The sequence below is a fragment of the Catharus ustulatus genome, chromosome 2, assembly GCF_009819885.2.
Source record: "Catharus ustulatus isolate bCatUst1 chromosome 2, bCatUst1.pri.v2, whole genome shotgun sequence".
Classification (NCBI taxonomy): Eukaryota; Metazoa; Chordata; class Aves; order Passeriformes; family Turdidae; genus Catharus; species Catharus ustulatus.
In genome coordinates, this window is record NC_046222.1 from 16,678,078 (window position 1) to 16,699,919 (window position 21,842).

Here is a 21,842-nt window from a genome sequence, read left to right on the forward strand (position 1 = left end):
TCAGGTTTCCCCTTCCCAGCTCTCTGGCTGGGGGTCCATTCCTGTGTCCCTGTCCAGCCCAGGTTCAGCCTGGCTTGGGCAGTGTGCAGGCAGCCCTGGTGTGGCTGGGCAGAACCAGGTCATGGTATTGATCCCTGAGACCTGTGGGGGTGATTGCTGCACCCTGAGGAAAGGCAGACCTACCCAGCAGGGCCAGGCTGGGTTCCTCTCTGGGTCATGTAGGTGCCTGAGGCGGTGGTACAGGAGGCAGGTGAGAAGAAGGAAGGTCAGGGGGACCAGGACTCCCAGCGCAATGACAATTGGTGGTGCCATGCTGCCGTCTGGATCTGTGGGGAAAGCAGCAACAACTCAGTTTGTGCATGAAGTAAAAAACCAACATGAAACCCATCTCAGGCATTCCTTGGCCATTCCCTGGGTGAAATGGGGTGGATAGGAGCACTGGGAGCACATTCCACCATGATGCACACAAGTGGCACTGCCAGCAGACCTGTGCCTGGGGTCTGATGTTAAGGTCAGGCATGCAGAACACAGCCCCTCTGAGCTACCCAATGCTGGCTCGTCTTGGTTTGTCGTGTTATGTGACAGGGAACCCTGTCACAAATAGCCCTTCAAAGGGACAGGGAGGCTCATGGTGGGTAAGAGGACCTGAGGAGCAGTTAAGACATTATGTGCCATTGGCCAGACCATCTGGACATTCCATGGCACCTCCTCCATCCCTCCCAAGCCCAGCCACAGCTGCTCTCCCAGGTGCCTTCCCCACCTGCTCCCAACCTTCTGAGTTTTCTGATCTACCCCAGGAGGTGCTTCCCAATTTCTGACCCACTACAGAGCAGAAGCAGAGTTACACACTCACCCTGCTCCAGGCTGTCTGTGGGCAGGACCAGGGTCACATTTAGAGAAGGGTGTTGGATCATGCAGGTGATGGGGAACTCCTGAAGGATTTTGGAGTGGGTGTGGGTAAAATTGCTGATGACAGTCACGGTCTGGTTGCGGAACTCTATGTGGTACTCCCTTGGTTTCTGCTGCAGGATGCTGGGAAGGTGCCAGGTTATTTTTGGAGCTGGTTTCCCTGTTGCTGAGCAGCTCATCCCCACCATTTTCTTAGAGTCCTCAGCTTTGTCTGGACTGGGTATAAGCTTAGTTTCCACTTTGGGGTCCCAGATGGCTGTAAACAACAAAGAGACAAAGTCCATTGGTTTTTGCCTATGTTTGAGCAAAGAGCATCTGTATTTACAGTTATCTTGGAGGAAAAGCTTGCCATCTAATCTTAACTCCCTCTTCCCACAGGCCCAACAGTGACAAATAAACATGAAAGTGATCAGACAGCAGTCTAGAAGTGAAGACCCAGAAAAAAGAAAGGGCAAGAGGATAAAAGCATCTGTTTCAGTTCTGTTACAAGCAGCAGCATCCCAGCTGAGAAGCGGTGATTATGGCTGAGTTAAAAGCAGAAGGTAGTGAAACTCTGAAGTCACATGCCCTTCTCTCTCTGAAAGAGCTGAACTACTCACATGAGTTAGAATTACTTTCCTTTAAAAGTACCTGCAGGATTATCTTTACTGCTGTTTGAGGTGTGTAGAGTTGCAAATCAAAGGACTAAAAGCATCTATTTATGCAAGACAGTAATAATGAATTCATATGTGGTTACACCATGGGATTTCACCTGTGGAGGGTTTGTGCTTGTATAACTTTGTTTCCTCTTGTAAATGGGTTTTGGGTGCATCATGGTATCCCTCAAAACTATTATGAAAGGTCACTTCTTCTGAACACTCTCACTCCAGATTTGCAGATGCTGTCACATTTAATTTTAGTCTGGAAGAAGGATGAACTACAGGCATCATTCATGCTTACTCACTCACATGAAGCCTACTTGTTGATTCCTATTTTACAAACTGTATTTGCAAGGAATAGATAAAAAGGGAGAAGCCAAGAAGTTGCTTTCAACCTGGATCAAACTCTAGGTGAGATCTGAACATGTAAGGGACGTCCCATGTGAAAAATCACCTATTTATCCTTCATCACCTGTTTATCCTTTGTGTAAAATCATACCATAATTAGTATCAGAAGGGACTTCAGGAGATTGTCTAGTCCAAGCCTCTGCTCAGTTTGATAAGGTCAGTTTGCACAGGCCAATATCTATAAAGGTGTGTAGTTCCATTTGGGAGTGCAGTCCATGGGTTTCTGCGTGGCAGCTCACCAGCGTGCCTTCCACTTCAGTGCATGTGCTGATGGACTAGGGGGTTAAACCACACTCTACTTCTAGGTCTCTGTTTCTGAGAATATTAAGAATATTGCTTTCTTAAAGCATTTAAGCACAGTGGCAATTCTAGTTTCAATCAAGTCTGAGCAACCAGAATACTCTCTGATTTAAAAGGTATCCACTGCTATAACTGGTAAAATTCCATGTGTATATTACTACTTACCTAAGAAAAATAACAGTGGTAAGTGCAATATTTATGCTGAAATTAATTTTTGTCCCAACACTAGAACATACCACTATCATTTAGCAATCCTGCTTCTAAACAAGCAAACAAAACTTCTTTTCACTCTTAGGAAAAACTGATTTTTCCTTTTGTAAGGTAAACAAAGATTTGCCTGTGAGGTGTAGCAGACACTGCAAAAAAGGGAAAATGCATGTGCCAAATGCATAATGGCACCTATAACCTCCTGGTACAATTCCAGATGCACCTCAAAAGGTTGTCTGTGTCTTCTGTGCCATAACTGCCAGAGGGTGGAAGCAAGACTTTGTATACCAACAATTCTGCTGCTTTATGTTTGTTGTTCGATTTTTTTACAAGCCAGACCTCATTTACTTACTATGGTTCTGTGAGTCTAGAAAAAATCAACTTGTATTTCTCAGATTTTGCATCAACCACAGGCAAAAACTCAACTCTCAAAGAGTTGCTGAAACCTCTGAGAAAAACAAGGAAAATGTGTAGGGGGATTTCAGTTGGAACTTCTCAAAATCTCCCAGGTATGAAAAGACTAGTGTCATAAACAATTTATGTTTTGATTATTAAATGGTCTCTGAACTTCTTCTTTCACTCACGGGATGCATAAAAATAGCATATCCACCCACACCATTAACTTCAAATATTGGGTTGCAAATTTCAAAAGGAAAGGGAGAAGTCACATATGTTACCATAAACGATGAGAAAAATTTCTCCATGTCTTGTCAGAAACACATACACTCTGTACATGCTGTTCTTCTGACTAAGCAGTTCTCTCTCTGTAGGGCTGAGCTCCTCTCTAGCAAATGTCTGTAATAGATGCACTGTCAAAACCTGTAAGTGCTTGCTTTTTCAGCAAAGTCCTGTTACACTATTTGCTGGTATGTTCTGGCTGTTCATGTTTGATGCATACACTTAACTGCTTCTTTTTGACTTTCATCAGAATATTTGTTTCCAGTGAAAGAATCTTCGCCTGAGATGTTGTGTGCCAGCACTTGCTTTAGTCTCTCTTGTAGATCAGTATGGCAGATGTTCCCAAATTTGAGCTCTGTCAGCATTCCCAAATATTTGAAAAAGAGACCTTCTGTAATGGCTTTTTGTAATTAGAGGGGGACCATCAGGTCATGACATGCTTTTTATGTTTGAAGGTTTAGCAGTGGTGTTACAGAGAATGATAAAATATTGTAGGAATCAAAGCATGCCTCATGATGACAGAAAGCTTTCTCCAACCATATGGGTCTTCACCAGCAGTACTGTGCCTTGGTTTCCCTAAATAAGAAATTGCAATGGCATTTTTCCAAATGTGCTCAAGACTTCCAGGCAAAAGGTGCCACCTACAGTGAAGGCAGGCAGGCAGTCTCCAAGGTCAGCACAGCAAATGTCCAGGGAATTTTGGGACTCAGCAAGTCTTGCCCATCCTCATGCGGTCCATCCCCCTCTCTCCATACCTCACCCTCAATCCTCATCCTGGATTTCATTCTCATCCTTTTTGACTATGAAGTGTGGTAAAACACTTCCAAAGTAAAATGAAGGGGTAAAGGGAAGATCACCAAGCTTGCTTGAAACTATTCTGTTCCAAAATGGATTTTGCTACAGGGTAGGATATTTCTGCTTCTTCCTGGATTCATTGTTTTCAGTCAGGCAGGTCTGACATCCCTCCAGTCATACCATTTTCTTTTTTCACAGTGTTGTATCCAGTTCTTAGGTGGTTTCACATCCCTCCATCACGTGGCAATGGTGCCCACCCTGTCCTGGAAAAGCCACACTTGCAAAGGCTGCTGTAATTGGGCAATCACCAGCTCGTAAACTCCCTAGCAGTCCCCTCTTGAGGGCAAAGACATGGCAGTGTTTCATTTTCAACTGGTGACTCTGATTTGCTCACCCTGCCCTGAACCTCTGAGCCTTGGGAGATTCCTGCTGGCTTCACTTTCCCTCTGGGGCACCCTCTGGGCTTGTTCAGACAAGTTGTTCCCATCATTAGGACTAGGAGCAAGACTGCAGCTTTTAAGCAGCATCATGTAAATTAGCTTCAATGAAATAAGCATATATGAACTGAAACCTTCTGTCAGAGTGCCAAATGCTCAGTTTGTTCATGGTCACCCTCCAGGGCTGATTTGATGCAGCGCATTACAGGAAGGCCACTGTGACCCTGGTGAGGCAGCCTCTGGCAGTGGCCTATGACCCTATGAGAGAAGCAAAACCCTTTTCAGCTGATGCATTTTCATCTGAGATGCGGGAAGAGATTCTTTCCTGAGAGTGTGTGGCAGCAGAAAAACATCCCAATTTTTAATTTTTTTTTTAAGAAGTATTGTTCTGGTGAAGGATGAATGATAGCCAAAAGGTTGATGAGTTGGGAAGGAATTCCCCCACTTGGATAGAAAAAAAAAACCAAACCAAAACCCAAAAGAACTCTTTGTGTTTACATGATTAAAAAGAATGGGAACCCTCTGCAAGACACTTCCCTGTTTTTCCTGTAACTTATAATCAGTGTTTACCCTCTGAATGACTCAGAACTGGATTTCTTTAGGAACTTTCCTCTTCATGTATGAAATACTGCATGAATTTCTTGTCATTTCTCTTTTCTGCCCTAGTTTTCCCAAAAGAGGGGGGAAAGAATTTTTGTTCCAGACTTGATTTTCCTGTGTATTTCCCACCACCACCTCCTTCTTGCTATAAGTTAGGAGCTTCCTTTCTCCTCACAGAGAACTCCAGAGACATGTGTGGACATAAATCTCTGTGTCTTTGTCAGCAGAAGGTATTAAGGAAAAACAAAATACTCTGCAGGGCACAGACACTGATACTCTCCACATGGGATATGATCTTTGGCCAGTTTCCCCACAGAAATCTCATTTCCTGAGGAAGCCAGGAGCCAATAGGGTGTCCCCAGAGCATGTTTAATGTCTAAGCTTTCTAGCTGGACAAAACCCAACAGCTTTCCTCAAAAGATAAGCAGCTTGTTGCTCTTAGTTCTTTTGAGTTCATCTATTTGTCCTTATTTCAGGTTGCATCATGCTAATTGATGATTTCATGGAAGTGACAAATATCACCATCTTGACTCGTGATGTGTTTCAACTTTCTTCTTTAAGCTAGCTGATGCTGACCTGCTCAAAATATTCATGTGTCAAATCCCACGAGCTGTATTTTAGCTTTTTTTTTCCTTCCCCATCCTTTTCCTGACCTCAGACCAACTACTGTTATTTTTACTCTAACTTCAAAATGATCTTCCAGCTATTCTGGTCACGCACGTGCCTCTTTGCCTTTTGAATATGTTGCAATTTTTAACTATCAAATGCAAAGCAAGTTAAAAATGGCCTGATTTCCAGGATTAGGGGGTGAGAGCAGCAGTGAAGGGAAGCAGAGGGCCACAGGGTTCATGGCTGTGGCCATGCAGCTGTCAGCACAGGGCCAGGGAAACTTGGAGGAAGTAATGGGTTAGGTGCTGGTTTTGAATCTGCTGCTGCTGACTTGAAAGGGAAGAAAATTAAAGAACTGTTGAATGCTGGTTTCCCATCAGAGGTAAAACCAGAGAGACAGGGAGGCAGGGAGAACCATTTTTCCCACACCAATGCAGCAATGCTAGGGAAAGTTTTTCACAGGAAAAATGACTCTTTCCTCAGATGAGTGCCCGTACACCATTACAGTGCCTTACCATAAACACTGAGACACATCCTGCCGGTGACAGCTCCCGAGGGAAAGGTGTTGAAGATGCATTTGTAGCATCCTTCATCGTGGAGGGTGACTCCATGAAGGGAGATGGCCGAGGCTTGTAGCTCGCTGTGGGCAAAGCTCACGTGGCTGACATAGGCCTTGGCTATCTTCTGGCCATTCATTGTGCTGTAAGTTGCTATGTTGTCTTCAGGCCCGTCCGTCTCCTTCTGCCAGGTCACCTGTATCACATCTTCTTTTGTGACTGACCGGCATGAAAAAGTAACATTTCCTCCTGCCTGGACTGACTGGACCTTTCTGTTCATCACCTGCACAGAGGCTGGGGGAGAAGCAGGTGCCACACTCAGCATTTCTCTCACTCTTCTGCAGCCCAACCCCAGCAGAGGCCCCTGCAGCCCTTCATTTCCAAGCAGAACAACTCTGGAGGATACCTCTATTCCTCCATCCAGGGAAAATTTGAAAAATGCAGCTTGAACGAGCTACCCAGAGAGTTTCACCAGATCTGCCACCTCTTGCACCAAGCATCTTGCCAGCCTCCTCCTGTGCTGCAGAGGGCACACTGAGAAAGGCAGCTCTGGTGTTGGGAGCCACTGATTTGTCTGCTAGGACTGCTATTCCATGGGTACTCATGGAGACATTCCCTAAACTTTTAGCCATGCTGATGACTGAACAGCTGTTGGCGCAATACCACCCTCTTAGCCCTCCTGTGAATAGGGTGAAGCAAATCAGTAAAACTGCTAAAAATTATTACATGCCTCACTATACATCATGCATTCACACTTGTCAGAGACTGGCAAAGATCAGAAAACCAGAAGAAAAAGGCAAGGACCTGAGGCAAACTACATCTGTCCTCTTATCTCAACATCAAGGTCATGATGCTGAGAAACATCTGCAGAAGAGACCCTACCAAAGGCTGACAGGCACAAAACTTCCACAGCATAAATACCATGGTATTAAAAGTCTCCAGGGAAAAGAAGAAAACAGTCAGTCTCCTCTTCCAATTCAAAGACATGAAAAAACTGTTAAGGGTACAAGCAAGGTGAAGCTGAGAGCTCAGCTCCACAGTTCTCTTGGCATAATAGTTTTCAAAGTTTATTTGTGCATGTCAGCATGGGAAGCTGTTATCAGCATGATATAAGCAGTAACAATTGCAGCACTGAATTCAATTTACAAGAAAGGGAAATATCTTTGCAGGGAAGGGTGAGGCTGTCTGCAGTGCCCAGAGGTACATTAGGCTAACCCACTCAACAAAGCGCTCTGAGAGTCTGGCTGTGACCACGGCCAGGTGGATTTCCATCAAAGACCAAGAAACCAGTTGTCAAACTGTGCCAGTCACTTTGCTTTCCAGATCTTAGCAGTGCCACAGGTGGCCTAAAAACCATGATCATGGAAGCTAGTTTGAAGCCAATTTAGCCTTTTCTACATTAATTTTAAATAAAATACCAGTGTAATACATCCATCCTATTGATGGCCTGAGCAGATATCTACAAGCACAGTTTACCTGCTTTATAATTTGCCCATTGCAATAAATTAATACATCTCTCTGGAATTTATAAATGCACTGGTGCTAAATTAAGAAGTGGATGCTGTCAATGCAACCAGCAGTGACATGCCTGAGCCTCAGGTAAATAGTACAATGCCACAAGTGCCGTGTCACCACTGGGCTTGCCCCAGGAGGGTGCAAGGTGGGGACTCCAGCACCCAGCAGCACAGAAGGAGGCTGGCATCGCCACTGAGGTCCCTAATGCTGTTAGGATAATAACATAGACACCCAGACAGACAAGGGAGTTACCTGGAACAGCAATCCAGATGCTGGAGAGGAGCAGACAAGTGACTGTCATCATCTTAGCTGTGTGCTCGATGAGTGGAGCGAGAGCCTCTGAGTGCCACTTCCCCTTTCTTATACATTTACTTATACTCCTGCTCTAGGGACATTCCCGTCATGCAACTACTGTAAATGCACCTTCTGAAAAATCTCCTGCCTCTGACACAACTACATGACAAAAAATGTCAGAAGCTCAGATTTTCCCAGCTGTGCTGCTAAGCAGACCAAGGTACTGGGTTTTTCACAAGCACTTTATCCATAAGGTTGGGTTTTCATAAGGACCTAAATACAAGCAGAGATTTTGAAACTGGCTCAGCACCCAGTGTCTGTGGGTTGCAGGAGGAAAGACCACCCTGGCCTTGACCTGAGCTCCAAGAAAGGCCATGCTACAATGAGTGGTGCAGATGTACCTCCATGTAAATCAGGACACAGTAGGAGTTTGCACCCCTGATATACATCAGTGAAGACCCAGGAGCTGCTGATGCATCTGTAACACAACTCTTTTTCTAGGTTAAGGAGACCAAAACAAGCCAAGAGGCAGACTCAGGCCCTAGGTCATGTGTTTGCCTCAGGGAAAGAGCAGAGCCTTGGTCTCAGCTTTCCTCACTGAGGTTGCTCCCATCTCCACAGGCCCATGATCCTTCTCCAAACCTGTCCCTTGGAAAGACAGGGTTGCCCTTACACAAGCATACTCTTCTTCCTCCACCATCACCTTAGATGACATAAAAATAGGTCACATAACTTGTCTGAGTCATTGCTTTTGTGCATTTTTGCTTTGTCATGTTACGCCTGTGTTCCCCTTTCAGTGTGGCTTGTGCTCCCTGCCGAAACCAGCCAAGCCCTCAGCTCTCAGGTGGATCTCCTGTGGCACAGGGGGGCAGCCACACTGAGAGACCTCATTTGCTAATCAAACTTCTACTGGTAAATCGTATTTCGTGTTTCTGATTTCTGATGAGGTGGCTTACATTTTTGCAAATTCTTACTACTCCAAATGACTGTGATAACAAATAAAATGTTTTTTTCTCAGTGGAATGGCTGCACAGATTTGCCTCACTATGCAAACCAGTTGCAAGCCAGTAAGCCCAAACCATTAAAGTGACACAAAAGTTTCTCAAACATGCTTTCACATTTATGGTTCCTTATCTCCTTAGCGGCAACTAATCTGAAAACTGAAACAGCTCCTTTGAGATATCTTATTTTCTTTTCCTTGAGTTGTTTGCATAGTTGCACCTTCCTGCAAAATTTCTGGAAGGTCATTCTGGCCTAATCAAAATGTGAGATCACCACTTAGCAATCACAAAAGGAACTGCACTTGATTTTAAAAAGAATTGCAAGCCCAGCTGGTGTGCAGGAAATATTCTTGTCAGCTTTAACAAGCTCATTTTCTCCCAGAAACACTCTGATCTTCCAGAACCCTTAAAAACTGAGTGCTGCTAGAGGAAACATTTTTCAATGAAGAACAAACTTTTAGTCTTAGCAAAGGACAGAGATGGCCCTGCTGGTGGGAAAAATTTGTTGGCTTTAATTTGTTACAGCATCCCTGGTGAGAAAGAGCTGTGTATGCTGGTTGCTCCTTCCAAGCTCTGCCTTTCCTCTGACAGCTCCTGGTGCCCCAGGGAGTCTGAGCCTGCAGGGACCTCTCTAAGAGCCTTCATGAGTCCTGTTTGCATGCACATCCAACTGCTGCAGCACCTCTGTCAGACCATTCCCCTTTCCCCAGGGACCAGACAACATCAGCAGTTGATTAATTCCTTTAAACACAACGTTTTACTCATAATGTGAGATCCATTAACCCAACCACTTATTTGAAATTTGTGAATGTATCTTCAAGTGCATGTATTGCTGCTCTGTTCATCTTTGCATAGACTTTTGGTGGATTACAGACCTTCTCCTTCCTTGCCAGCCAGATCCCATTTTCTTCAGCTTCAGTTCCACAATGTCCTCATTTCTGAGAACTGCACGCCATGCCTGAGCTTCAGTCACTTTCCAAAGACAGCAAAAACTGGGGATAAATTTGGCAGAAGTAGTTCAGCAACTACTGCTTGAAAAACACAGGGATTTCTATTTTTTTCTTCCTTTCTGTTTCACCAGGATGTTCTCTTTAGTTCTGAGTAAATTTAAAAAAGGACATACAAGAATTGCACAGTCACAAAATGCCATCATTTCCCTACAGACCAAGTGACTAGTGCAGATAATAATTGCCACAGCTGAACTTCCAGAAAACCTTGCTAAGGGAAGTCACTCAGGCACAATTATAGTCTAAAACATTGGTTTGACAACACCAGGCTAAACCACTGTTTTTTCAGCCATCCAAGCCCAGGTTAACAACTGGAAATCTGCCTACCTTATCAGAAGGATTCAGTGCCACCTCTCACGACATTTCCTGTACAGAGAACAAAGCAGGTGGAGAGGATTTCATCCACTTCTGAATTTTTGGGAGTTGGTTCCTCAGCTCTAGTTGTAGGTAGCATTGTTGGGAAGCAGCTTGAATGCAGTTGAACAGGTCTGGAGCTTTATAACATATTTAAGTAGTGCCTACATATGGCAAATCACTCTTCATCTCAGTTGAGTTTGGAGAGCCGCAGTACACTGAGGTAAGGACAGCAGCCTTACCAACACCTACTAACATCTGCTCCAGCCTCTGGCACTGCATCAGGGCAGGTTGTGGCAGCTCAAAGCCAAGGGATGCTGCAGGACCAGGTGGTGCTCATTTGGGCAGGGTTACAGACAAATTGTTGTGTTTGCACACACATTTCAGATCAGAGAAAACAAGGGTACACAGACACAGCTGTTCATCCTTTTCATGTTTGAACGGGAGGTATGTGATCTGTGAGCTCTCCCCAAACTGGACTCCCTCCCTCTGATATCACCCTGCTGTCAGCTGCAAGTTACAGCTTCTGATTCTGAAATCTGGTGTTGGACTGCCCAGCAAAGCGCAAAACAGAATAAAAGTAGAGGGCTGCTCAATAGAGACCTAACTCATGGTGGTGTACCTCTGTCTGCAAAACCACACGTTCCCAGGGGACAGCCTGTGTTCTTAGAGTGTCCTGTTAATTGCCTGACACTTCTTACCTCTGAGGTTTGATGAAATGGCTGCAGAAACCTGAAGTCTTACAGAGATTTTTTTAAAATTTTTTTTTCTGGCAATCACAATGTGCCAACTAAAACTTGCTTCCTCCCCAGCCAACAAGCCCTGCAATTGTATTTGTGGTTCTTCTAGTTTTCTTCTTCCTTGCAGCTCAGGAGAAAGAAAAAGGAATAAAAGTGTAATTTTTTTTTTAATAAAGGACAAAAAGGAGACAAAGAAGCACAAAAAGACTGTACTGGAAAACTTCAGTAGCAAAGGCTATGTTTCATTGCGGTTTGAAGCGTTTGGTTTCTACCATTCAGTTTGTCACAGCATTTCTCAGAAGAACAAGATGGCTGTCAAGTGGTTTCCTCTTGCCAGAAGCACCCTAAGTTGCTATTTCAGACTACAGAACCTAGCGCCAGTCCATTCTGCAACACATTAGCCACTCTGTGGAGGCCACTAGCTTGTCCCAGCACCCCAGGAAGCTACATCACTCATCCATTCCACCTCCCTTCCTCTCCCACCCCCACTTGTTAATGTTTGCATGCAGTGGAGGCTTTGGGGTGGTTTTTGGGTTTTTTAGGTGCGCAGCATCTGAGTGCTGCGTACAATGAGATAACGAGCTGCTTTGGTCACTGAGTTTCATTCTGTAAAACAGCCAGAAAACAATTCAACCAGCAAGGAAACCACGCCAAAACTGGCTACCAAAGGGTGCAGAGATCCAGTGGAAGGATGGGAAACTGTCTACCAAAAATAAGGTAGGTCCAATACCATTTTATATTTAATTACTAAACAATAGGACTAAGAGAGCAATCCTGAAACAAACGATACCTGCAATCAGCCTCAAGGGATCATGCAAGGCACCATGAGGAGCTTTTTGATTAACAAAACATAATTTAGAAAGCAAATTAAGATGAACAGTATAATTCTTGGTATGTCAAAGAGTATTGCCTCAGGACAACGTTTACAGAGGTGACGTTGTCTGTAAGGTCACAGCACAGTCTGCTGAAGGGAGGAAGGGTGTTCCTCTGGTGGGGAACAAAAGAACAGAGAATACCTTGCATCTACTCCAGGTTTCCAGGCAGGAAAACTACACTTAGAGAAGATTTACCTTGCTATCTCTTATCTGTTGGTGCCAGGTCTCATAAAGACAAGGTTTTATATACACGATATAGAAATAGACTAAATTGTACAATATATTTCAATGCTGTACATGAGATATGTGAATATCCTATACTTATGTAAAGAGTGGTTAGGAATATATTGTCTCCTAAGGAACTATAAAGACAGAGGAGGATGCTCAACAGGAACCACCTAGGATAGGTGGAAAATTCCATTTCTTTTCCACTGTCTTTTTGATATGTCAAAGAAAAGTCATGCAACCTCTGAGTACTGCACCCTGACTGCATACTTGGTCTTAAGCAGCTCAGATGAGGCACTTCATTGCTCAAATTCAACATTCCTCTTGTTTGCAAAGAGAACACATCTCTCACGTCTCTTTGCAGGTCTCTGGTCAGATGTTTAAGTTGTGACCACGTTTCCTGGCTTTGAGGAAAAAAACAGAAGTCCCCAAAGGATGAAGCCTTGCTCCCAGAAGCAGTTTGAGCCAAGGCAAACAAAATCCATGTAAAACCTCACTTGTGGCAGCAAGGAGCAGTGATGAGCTAATGTACCTTAAGGGTCTCAGGTCCAGGCTCTCAGCTCCCAGGCTTGCTGATTCTCCACTGTTTTAATGGTCTTGTCACCCTTACATGTGGGACTTGTGTTGCTTTCGAAATAATTCCTGATTGTTTTTTGGGAACGGGAATAAGAACAGAATTCTTTAAAAGAACTTTACAATCAAGGTGTTTGTAAGGCAGATTTTTTTCCTGTCAGCTTGATGGGGCCATGAAACCCATATCCCCCATCAGAGGGGAGGGGCCACTGCAATAAAGACATCACTGGCACGGTGCTGTGCCCCAGTCTGTGCTCATGCAACTCCACACCCTGTTTTCTTCACTTCCAAAAAGTCCAACAAACCACAGCCAGGAGAAGTCATCCAGGGAGAGCATTGCCCAGCTGCCCTAGCACGGCAGACAGCAACTGCAAAACATCTCACTCCAGCTGCTGTCAGAGCTGTGCCAGATTGGGGTGATTTTTGTGTAGCACATCCCAGTCACGGCTGCCTCATTGCTGACAAAGCCACGCCTTTCAGAAAAATCATAAACTCTGCAGAAGCTCAGAGGGATGGAGAAATGACGAGAGTGGGGTTTTTGATTTGGTTTTGGTTTTTTTTTCCAGCGAAACAGTCATTCCTATGCAGTGACTCAACATCCTTGTAAAACTCTGGTGCTGCAGATGTCCAGTCCCAGCCAGTATGAGAAGCAGAGACTGAGGGTCAGCTAGGAAAGGCTCCTCTGCTCCACAGCACAGGGCCAGTTCAGAGTCAGGCTAAAGGGACAGCTCAGGTTACAACACAAAGTTTATGTGTATCTCATAACAGACAGCCCATACACATAAAATTCCTCATGCATTTACATCATCCATCATCATCTCTCCTGAGTAACTTTAACTAGATGTGGAAAAAAATCAAAGTAGACAGGCACCTAGAGATGAGGGAGTGTGTGTAGGTCTTAGGAAAATTGGCAGCTGGTCAGAAGAAATATCCCAAAATTATCACTCCAGGGAGACAGGCAGGCAAAGTTCATCGGATGAATTAGCTCATGTTTAGGTGAGGACCAGCAATGTCTGGTGGGACCCAAGGGAGGAGGCCCCAGAATCAATCACAGGGGTGGGCAGAAATTAAATGTACTGAAGTGATGGGGCATGGGGCTTTCTTTGCCAAGCACCCAGCCACAGAGCAAGGATGGCACTTTTTATCTGGTTGCATATGGGGAGTTTTGAGGGTTTGGCAGTTTCGTGTCAGAGATGGTAAGTTTAAGGAGCCAGGTAAGAATTGGATATTTCTGGAGGAAGGTCCAGCTCTTTCTGGACCAGCAACCTCTTGTTGTGGGACACCAAGTCAGATGGAGCCAACAGCTGCAGCTGGTGCCCCCTGAAAGCCTCCCTCCTAAAGGCTGATGGTGTCATACCCCACAGCAGGTCAGAGGAACTTCACTTCTGGAAGCAGGTGAGGCTGGCATCACCCCTTATTGAGGTGGTTCTGTGGGTATGACCTTACCAGTGGCATCCCACTACCTCTGCCCAGGAAATCCCACCACCCTTCAGAGACAGAAAAAGGTACCCACTGGCCTGTCTCTCTCAGCCCTTTGGCAGCTGTGTTAAAGTAAATTCAGACTGAAGGCAACTTTAGTTTCAGGCGTGCAAAGCAGGCAACACAAACTTGAGCTCTTAACAGCAGCTGCTAGGAGGAAATGCTGCAGACCCTACCATTTATCTGTAAACTCTGCTGCTTCCTCTGTAATTAATTTCTCGACTCTTTCCTTCTTCCTATACATCCCCATGTCTGCCATTTCACCCCTTCTGTTTGGAGTGTTTGCTTTTTAGAAGCATTTCTGTATTTAGTTTGACCACTTCCCGAGCATGATATAGCTCATAGCTTCTCTGCAAAGAGGTAAGTGAAACTACGGAAAGAAAGAAAAGGAAATCCTTTGTTCTCATTTTAATGAGTCACATTTGTCTTCTTTCATGACTGCTGGACAGAACTATTTCCCAGCATTTTTACTGATAAAGGTATTATTTATGATAGCCTCAAAAAACCTCAGCCCAATAAGAGCCAACTCTTCAGAGCCCACCCGCAGGCAAGCTGGGCTCCCTTTCTCTAACTGCTGGGGACCTGTCTCAAAGAGTCAGTAGCACAAATGCAGATGCTGAGAAAGGCTTTCAATTCTCAGACCATACAATGTATATTCCCTGCAGGATTACAGGATTGACTAAATAAGAATTTATCTAAGAGTTATGCATCAGTTTACAGATCTAACTTGCTATAGGAACATATGCTATTTATCTTTTGACAGTCCAGGGGAAGGGCTACCCAAACCCAACAGCCTTTTCATCTGAGCAAGGGACTGAAAAATCCAGCTGAAATTCTGGTTTCAGAAACCAACTGAAAATTTAAAAAAAAAAAAGTGGAATAAATAAACATCAGGAAACAAAAATGCTTATATCAAACTCACAATGTCTGACAGCTACAACATCCTCCTAATGTGAGTTATGTGTATTATAAATACATTGACATATTTTAAATGTAGCTCACAGGACTTCCATTGAATTGTATGAAATGGTCACACTGGCATCTCCAACTTAGCTGGAGAATTTTATATCCAGTATAGGCAAAACTCATATATATAAGTCAAAGAAAACCAGGTAGGTAACCTGGAACGAGGTAGTATTATAGCTTTATTTCCATACCCAGCTGTAATGAAAGCTATCTAAGTTCTCCTACTAAATAGAAAATTGGGAAGGTCACTAATATTTGTAAAACTTTCTGCTACTTTTATAAGAGCACCAGGGACATCTGCAGAAAGAAATCCCAGCTGAGTTGCATTACCTAGGTAGCTTATAAAGGGAGATGTAAGAGCACACACTTAACAAGGAAAGTATCAACAACAAAAAAGACTAATGGCATTACCTGTTTTCCTCAGTCCTGGGAAAGAAAAAAATGCAAATAAGCAATTAGAGACTGATTCATAACATACCTCCACCGCATGCTGTGTGTAATCCCTAAATTCATATGACTTGGCAGCTGTACATCCCTTAGCACATTTTTAAAACATATATAAATCTAGCATATAAATATTAACACTGCATTGCAAAATGTTTGTTAGTTACTGGCCATTTACAAGTGCAAAATTGTAAAATATAAGCAACAGCACACCCCAGAAAGCCTAGCTCTTATTACCAAGAAACCTGCTAACAGCAATCTGAACACAATGTAAAGGTTCCTAACTTTGCCAAATAATTTCAGTACTTAAACCTGCAAGTAAAATCTTCTGCTTGAACCAGGAGGAATTATTTCAACAGCTAGAGATCAGATCTGATAGCCTTGTACCCACCCCCATGCGTCTGCTCTTTTCTGTCACACTATGGTTTTCTTCCTTTTGCTTTTCCCCAAGTCATGCTAGAGGTCAGACTGATGCAGCTCATTTGTGGGAGCATGAGACTGGTTCTTTCTTTCCTATCTCTTTCCAATACTTACTGCTAGTGCTATTTAATATGGACAAGCCCAGAAAGACTAATGGTTCCTCCAATCCACAGCCTTTGTTGCTGTTCTGCCAGGGTTCCCAGGGAATAAAGGCTGTACTTCCCGGGCACAGCTAAATGCTGTAATATCTGCCACCAGCAGCCACTCTCCATGCCTGGACCTATGATTTGTGCCTCTCTACCCTGTGGCAGCCCCTGCTTCTGAAACCCCGAGGGCAGGACTGGGTGCATGCCAGGGCTGCCTCTCGGGGAGAGCAGCAGCAGAAAAGCTGCATGAAGGGCTTGTCCAAACAGCTGGAGAAGGCATCTCCCTATGGATTTACATGTGGCCCTGGCTGGCAGCAGGAGGTGAGGACCTTGAAGCCCCAGATCTGCCTACTCACCCTTATTTCCATCCCCTAGGTGGAAAGTGCCCATCTCCATCCGGAGAAAACGACACTCCCACAAGCAAAGTAAGTAAACAAGCTGCTTGAGCCCCTTGGGGGTGGTGTGGCATGGCCTGAATGGGGACATGGGGGAGCTCTCTGCATCCCTGCAGAGGCAGCTGGCAGGCACAGCCATGACAAGGCATTTTGCATCTCAGCAGGGGGAAATCTCCCTGCATCCAGTGAGGAATACACCTGCCCTCTGATGGCCCACTGTGCTGGATTAGTGGGGAGCTCTTTGGTCTTTTTTGCTTCTGGAGAAGGCAGCAGGAGTGGGCAGCCGTCCCTTGCAGCTGCAGAGCCCCAGGTGCCTCAGCCCTGCCTTGCAGCAATGGGAGCCTTGGCCCTTGTGCAGCACAGCCACATCTGCAGGCACACAGGGGGAACCTCTGCTGTGCCCCTGCCTCTTGCCCTGCAGAAGAGGGGGAGGTTGCTGAAGCCAGTGGGCTGCCAGCACAGCACAGCCTACACTGCTCACCTGACCCCAATCCCCTGACACAGACATTGCTTAGGACTTTCTCTAAGCACACGTCACTATGAGGTATTCTCCTAAAAAACAGTTTCTTCATATTGAACATGCAAATAGGGAAGACTCTGTGATTGCCAGGATCACATGCTCATGTGAATCAGGTCTTGGTTTAGGTTCAGGCTGCTGTCTTTCCCCTCTTGTGGGTAAAACCATTCATGTAGCAAAGGTATAATAATTTTACCAGTTCCACAATTTGCAGTACTAGCAAAAACCCTCTTGTTAGTCATCTATATTGGCAATTTCACAGCAGTGTTAAGGCAGCACAATAATGTTTGAAAACACCATAAATTCTCTAAGATGGCAGCTTTAATGCAGTGTTGAGAGACTGACGTCTCTCCCATCATGTTGCAAAACAAGTAGGCTTAAAAAGCCCTGTTATCTTCAGCAAAAGTGAAATTTCAACTTTGGAATTTTACAGGAGCAATGTGTTCAATCCACCTCATATTAAGAACCAGACAGACTCATTCTAGACAAGGCTAGGAGAAAGCAGAATGTAAAATGACAGACCTCTGCCACTTAGATGTTCATGGGACAGAGAGACAAATTTCCAGAAAAGCTCCAGACTGCCAAACCTGTGCAGACAGCACAGGTGGCACATCAGGTAGTGCCTCTGTGCCCCAGCACCCAGCCAGCAATCCCAGGCAAAATTAAGGCTGCATGGGTCATAAAGCTAAAACACACTCAGAAAGCAAGAACTTTCATTTCTAAGACAGACATGTAGAACTAATTTCAGTTAGTTAAATGAAACAAAACCAAAACAAAATGAAAAACCCAAGAAGACTGCACATCTAGGTTTACTTCAGGTCAGTGAGCAGTGTTGTGTGACACAAGTGTGTACAAACTAGAGACAAGATAAATCTCAAAAAGCCATCAGATTTATTTAGCTCTCAGAGGTTCAACCCTTTTCCCTCCTATTGTCACAAAAATTCATGCTTTTGCACAGCCCATGTTCAGTCTTTGAGCAAATCCTGTGCTGATGAAAATATCTGTCTAGTGTTGCTACACCAGAATGACAATCTCATGTGTTTTTTTCCTCTTTCCTCAGCACAGACCTACAGCCATCCATCAGGTACCATCAAGGTAAAGACCAAAACTGATTTTCCTCCCCTCCACTCACTGGGAAACTGAGTCCAAAACACATTAGAACGACAAAGTGTCCATCATGTTCCTGCAGAAGAAGGAAAAGCCCATAATCAGACTGTTTGCTCATGATGCAGAAAAACACCAGCTTAAGCCTACGAAAAAATAAATGTATGCACATAAAACTGTAACTCTGAGATGTAGCCCCACTCCTGGGCAGCCAGTGGCCAAACAGATTGCAGCACATACTCATAATTTCTGAGGCTGAGTGTAATTTGTCTGGCCCAAATCAGACAGTCCAGGAGGCTGAACCTTGTGATGATGTCTCAGTGAATGTCCTCAGCCACCACACAACTTACTGTGAGGTTGCTTCTCTCTCCTCCTTCCCTTCTCCACTCAGCTGTTTGGTAGCCAGTCTCTTGACTACTGGCATGTTTCCCAAAAGAGTTTCAGCATGACACTTTCTAAAAGTAATATAAATGGACTACTGCCAACCAGGTTTAGTAATAAAGAAATCTTCAGTTGAAAAACAAAGGGAGATTTAATACTTTGAGGCTTAAAGGGTTTTAGTTAATATTTGCACTATAAAAAAATAGCAGATGTATCAACAAAGGACTAAGTCTCTGTTGGAAAAGAATAAGGTTTCCTCTTCCAGTGTCTCACTGCCTCTAGAAGGAAGAAAAGAAGGAAAGAAAAAACTCCTCAAAACCTAACATGCCCTTTCGGGCTGCACATTTAGTTTCTGATAAATCAGAATAGAGCAAATGGTTGCACTGTGATGCAGGAAAGACTGGAAAGATAAACACACTGCCTGTTCATCCTACCTCCCTGCTTTGGGGTTAGCTTTAGGAGTTCTGACAACACACCCCAGAGTAATTTAAGAGGTGTCTCTATAACTGGGTGTGTGCCCTGCTGCTCTGCCCAAATTTATCACCCTGGAAGGCAGGGGTGGGGAAACAGCCACTCCTCAACTGTTGCACTTCACAGTCTTGTGTGGCTGTTTGTGGTTGTTTGTGTGTCTTAACTTGCTGAGTTCCTAGAGGCAGGACCTGAGTACCTGTGGTTTGCTGCCTCTGCTTTGTAAAAAGTTCATTTTAGCAGAGGGTAAATGAAGTTGCTGCTTGAGTTCCTGATGACAATCAATCACCAGAAGCCCTATGTACTGCAGAATGAAGCGCTGCCGTTTAGCAGCCTGAGTTGGTTTGGTTTTGGTTTCTTTTTTTTTTTTTTTTTTAACAAAGATGACATCAGTAAAGAAGAAGTTGGTGCCCAGCAGATAAGTGGGTGTTTAGCAGAAAATTTTGAAGAAAGTGGGCAAGATGACAGAAAAGGGTGTGATGAAATGAGTTCATCATCTGTACCTGTGAGTGTAGGATGGAATGTGGGGGAAGAGGAGGGGGTGGAACTGTAATGAGGAACCTGCCAAGTAGCTGTCTTGTTTTGAGAGTTTTTGGTGTCCCAAGGAAAAGCCCCAGAGCTGGTTTGAAAACAGTCCTTGCAGAGGTGTTAGTGCAATAGGAGAGATGCCCCTTCTGAGTGTTAAACTTGGCCTGTGAATAATGGAAGTTTTCACACTTGCTCCATTGGCATGTGGGATAAATCACTCCACCTCTGCAGTCTCCCTACTGATAAGAGGTTGATGATAACAACCTTTCAAAACATGATGACTGGAAGGATTCTGGAAAATGTGACTCAGAACAAGTCTTGGTTAGACCTATTTGTCTGAAGGGACTAGACATACTCCAGACTTCACTCAGTGGATTGAGAGTCGCTCACTCATAAAATTAAGAGGCTACCTGTCCTCATGTCGCAGGCATATTAAGAGCAATACTGCTGTCCTTCCATCTTTGCAATCATGACTAAGGGAGGAGAGAGCCATGCACTTCATGATAAGCAAGTCTGCCCTGATTGTTCTGCTCCTTAAAACACCTGGAATTTCTAAATTTCAAAACTTTATAAAACTTCAAATCAAAAATCAAAATTTATTTTCACTGAAGTGTTCTCAAGGTCAGGAGATCTTCCATGCAAAGCAGAATCTGGACAGACAATGTGATTTGCATAAACTTGGAAAATCCAACGTGAATTCTGCAAGAATTTTGTTCTAACACTGTCCTTCTTCTAGGCTTGAAAAATAAAAGCTAACCCTTTGGAATTTTTAACCCAAGAAACAGAGACCTCTGTTCCACTTACAGAGTGTGGAAGGGAGCTACAAATGTGACCAAGAACCCAGCAACACTCACTCAAAGTACGGCCACTACTGCAGACAGCAGAGGAAATCACTTTAAAGCTGGTGTTACTCACTGGCTTCAGTACCCAGTGCTTTCAAAGCAAGAACAAAAGAGCAAACAAATTATTAACTTCTGGCTCCAAGTACTTAATCAGTGCACAGTGGCACAAGATTTAGTAAGTTATCCTGCCAACTATCCAATGTACTATCACCCACAACCCATTAGCAAACACCTTCAGAAGGCAAAATGAGGGACAAGTCTAAACAGAGCTGGGAAGGCATTTGCCCACATAATCTTACCTCCTCCTTTGCTAATGGCTCTTCTTTCTCTTCCTTCTGCTCTCGAGGACAGCATCAGATGAGGGCTGCAGGGATGGGATTAGCCCTCCCTTCAGCTCTGGAGAGGCCAGGGCCATTCCCAGGATAGCGCATCTCCAGTACAGCCACACACACACACACACACACACTTGGGGTCTAAATTGCCTCCCAGACCCTACAGTCTCTCTGGCAGCTTGCTGTGACTCCTGTCCCTCCCTTTCTTCCTCTGTTTTCTTGTGCTTTTTATTCTACAAGTCACCCTGACCCCCTTCCTTCAGTTCCTTCCCTAAAAACCCCATATTGCTTCAATCCCAAATGCTCTCCCTTCACAAGCATGGATGCCATGTCCCATGGAACTTTCCCTTCTTGCCCATCAGCTCCCATTCCCTGCTCGGGTGGGTGTCCCAGGGCTGATCTCTCTCAGGACAGCCCGGGGTGGTTCAGGTTCCATCAGTGCTGCCATGCTCCCTCCTGTGGTGATGAGCTTTTCCTGTGGCAGCACTGATTTACCAAAATACGAGTATTGGTCTAACACCCATACTCAACTGTGACAGACAAAAGACTCTCTAACAATTTAAAGTTACAAAGGGTATGTTTATTCAGCACTAGGCAGCAGCGTGGGGTAGCCCCCTAATATGCACTGCAAAATTGCAGTTGATCAGAGAGTCTATTTATTGACAAGAGCTTCAAACAAATACATATTCATAACACCAGCCCTTCCCATCCTCTGCTTCCCATGGTAATTAGCTTGAATGGCTATTAAGCATGCGTGGCTGGCTTCTTGAATTTAGTCTGGGGTCGTTTTTGTGGGGAGGGGTCTTAAAAGGAGGAAGTAAGGTGAGTCTTCCTCACCCTGAATTCTCCATCCTTTTCTATCAATGACAATACAAATGGCTTTTGGGGTAGTCCAGGTTTTCAAAGAAGGGGTTTCTGGTTGTATTGTTCATGTCTCTTTGGGGTCTGCTTACTAGTTTTGTCTTCTCCCATTGTAAGCACAGTTGAGCAAACATAAGATGACAGGCTATGAATTATTTATGTTTCAGATAACTATCTCAAGCCTGGTTTTCTTTTAACTTCTAATTATTTCCAGCAAAACCTATATATCCATTTGCT

General features: G+C 44.4%; 1 protein-coding gene across 1 annotated transcript; it reads right to left on the reverse strand.

Annotated features, from left to right (window-relative positions):
* Positions 1-8,647, reverse strand: LOC117010443 (OX-2 membrane glycoprotein-like). The gene is made up of 5 exons (XM_042780172.1): positions 8,546-8,647; positions 7,906-8,038; positions 6,097-6,432; positions 854-1,165; positions 1-326 (listed from the first exon to the last, which is right to left on the reverse strand). The coding sequence occupies exons 1-5, from the start codon at positions 8,645-8,647 to the stop codon at positions 1-3; spliced, it is 1,209 nt and encodes a 402-aa protein (XP_042636106.1).
* Between the last annotated feature and the right edge of the window lie 13,195 nt (positions 8,648-21,842).

Excerpts from the sequence above, each read along its gene's own strand:
- LOC117010443 (XM_042780172.1), bottom strand. The coding sequence starts at position 8,647 with ATGGTGGAGGAAGAAGAGTATGCTTGTGTAAGGGCAACCCTGTCTTTC. Across the intron at positions 1,166-6,096 it reads GATGTGTCTCAGTGTTTATG|CCATCTGGGACCCCAAAGTG; the intron begins GTAAGGCACTGT and ends TGTTGTTTACAG. Across the intron at positions 327-853 it reads CACAGACAGCCTGGAGCAGG|ATCCAGACGGCAGCATGGCA; the intron begins GTGAGTGTGTAA and ends CTTTCCCCACAG.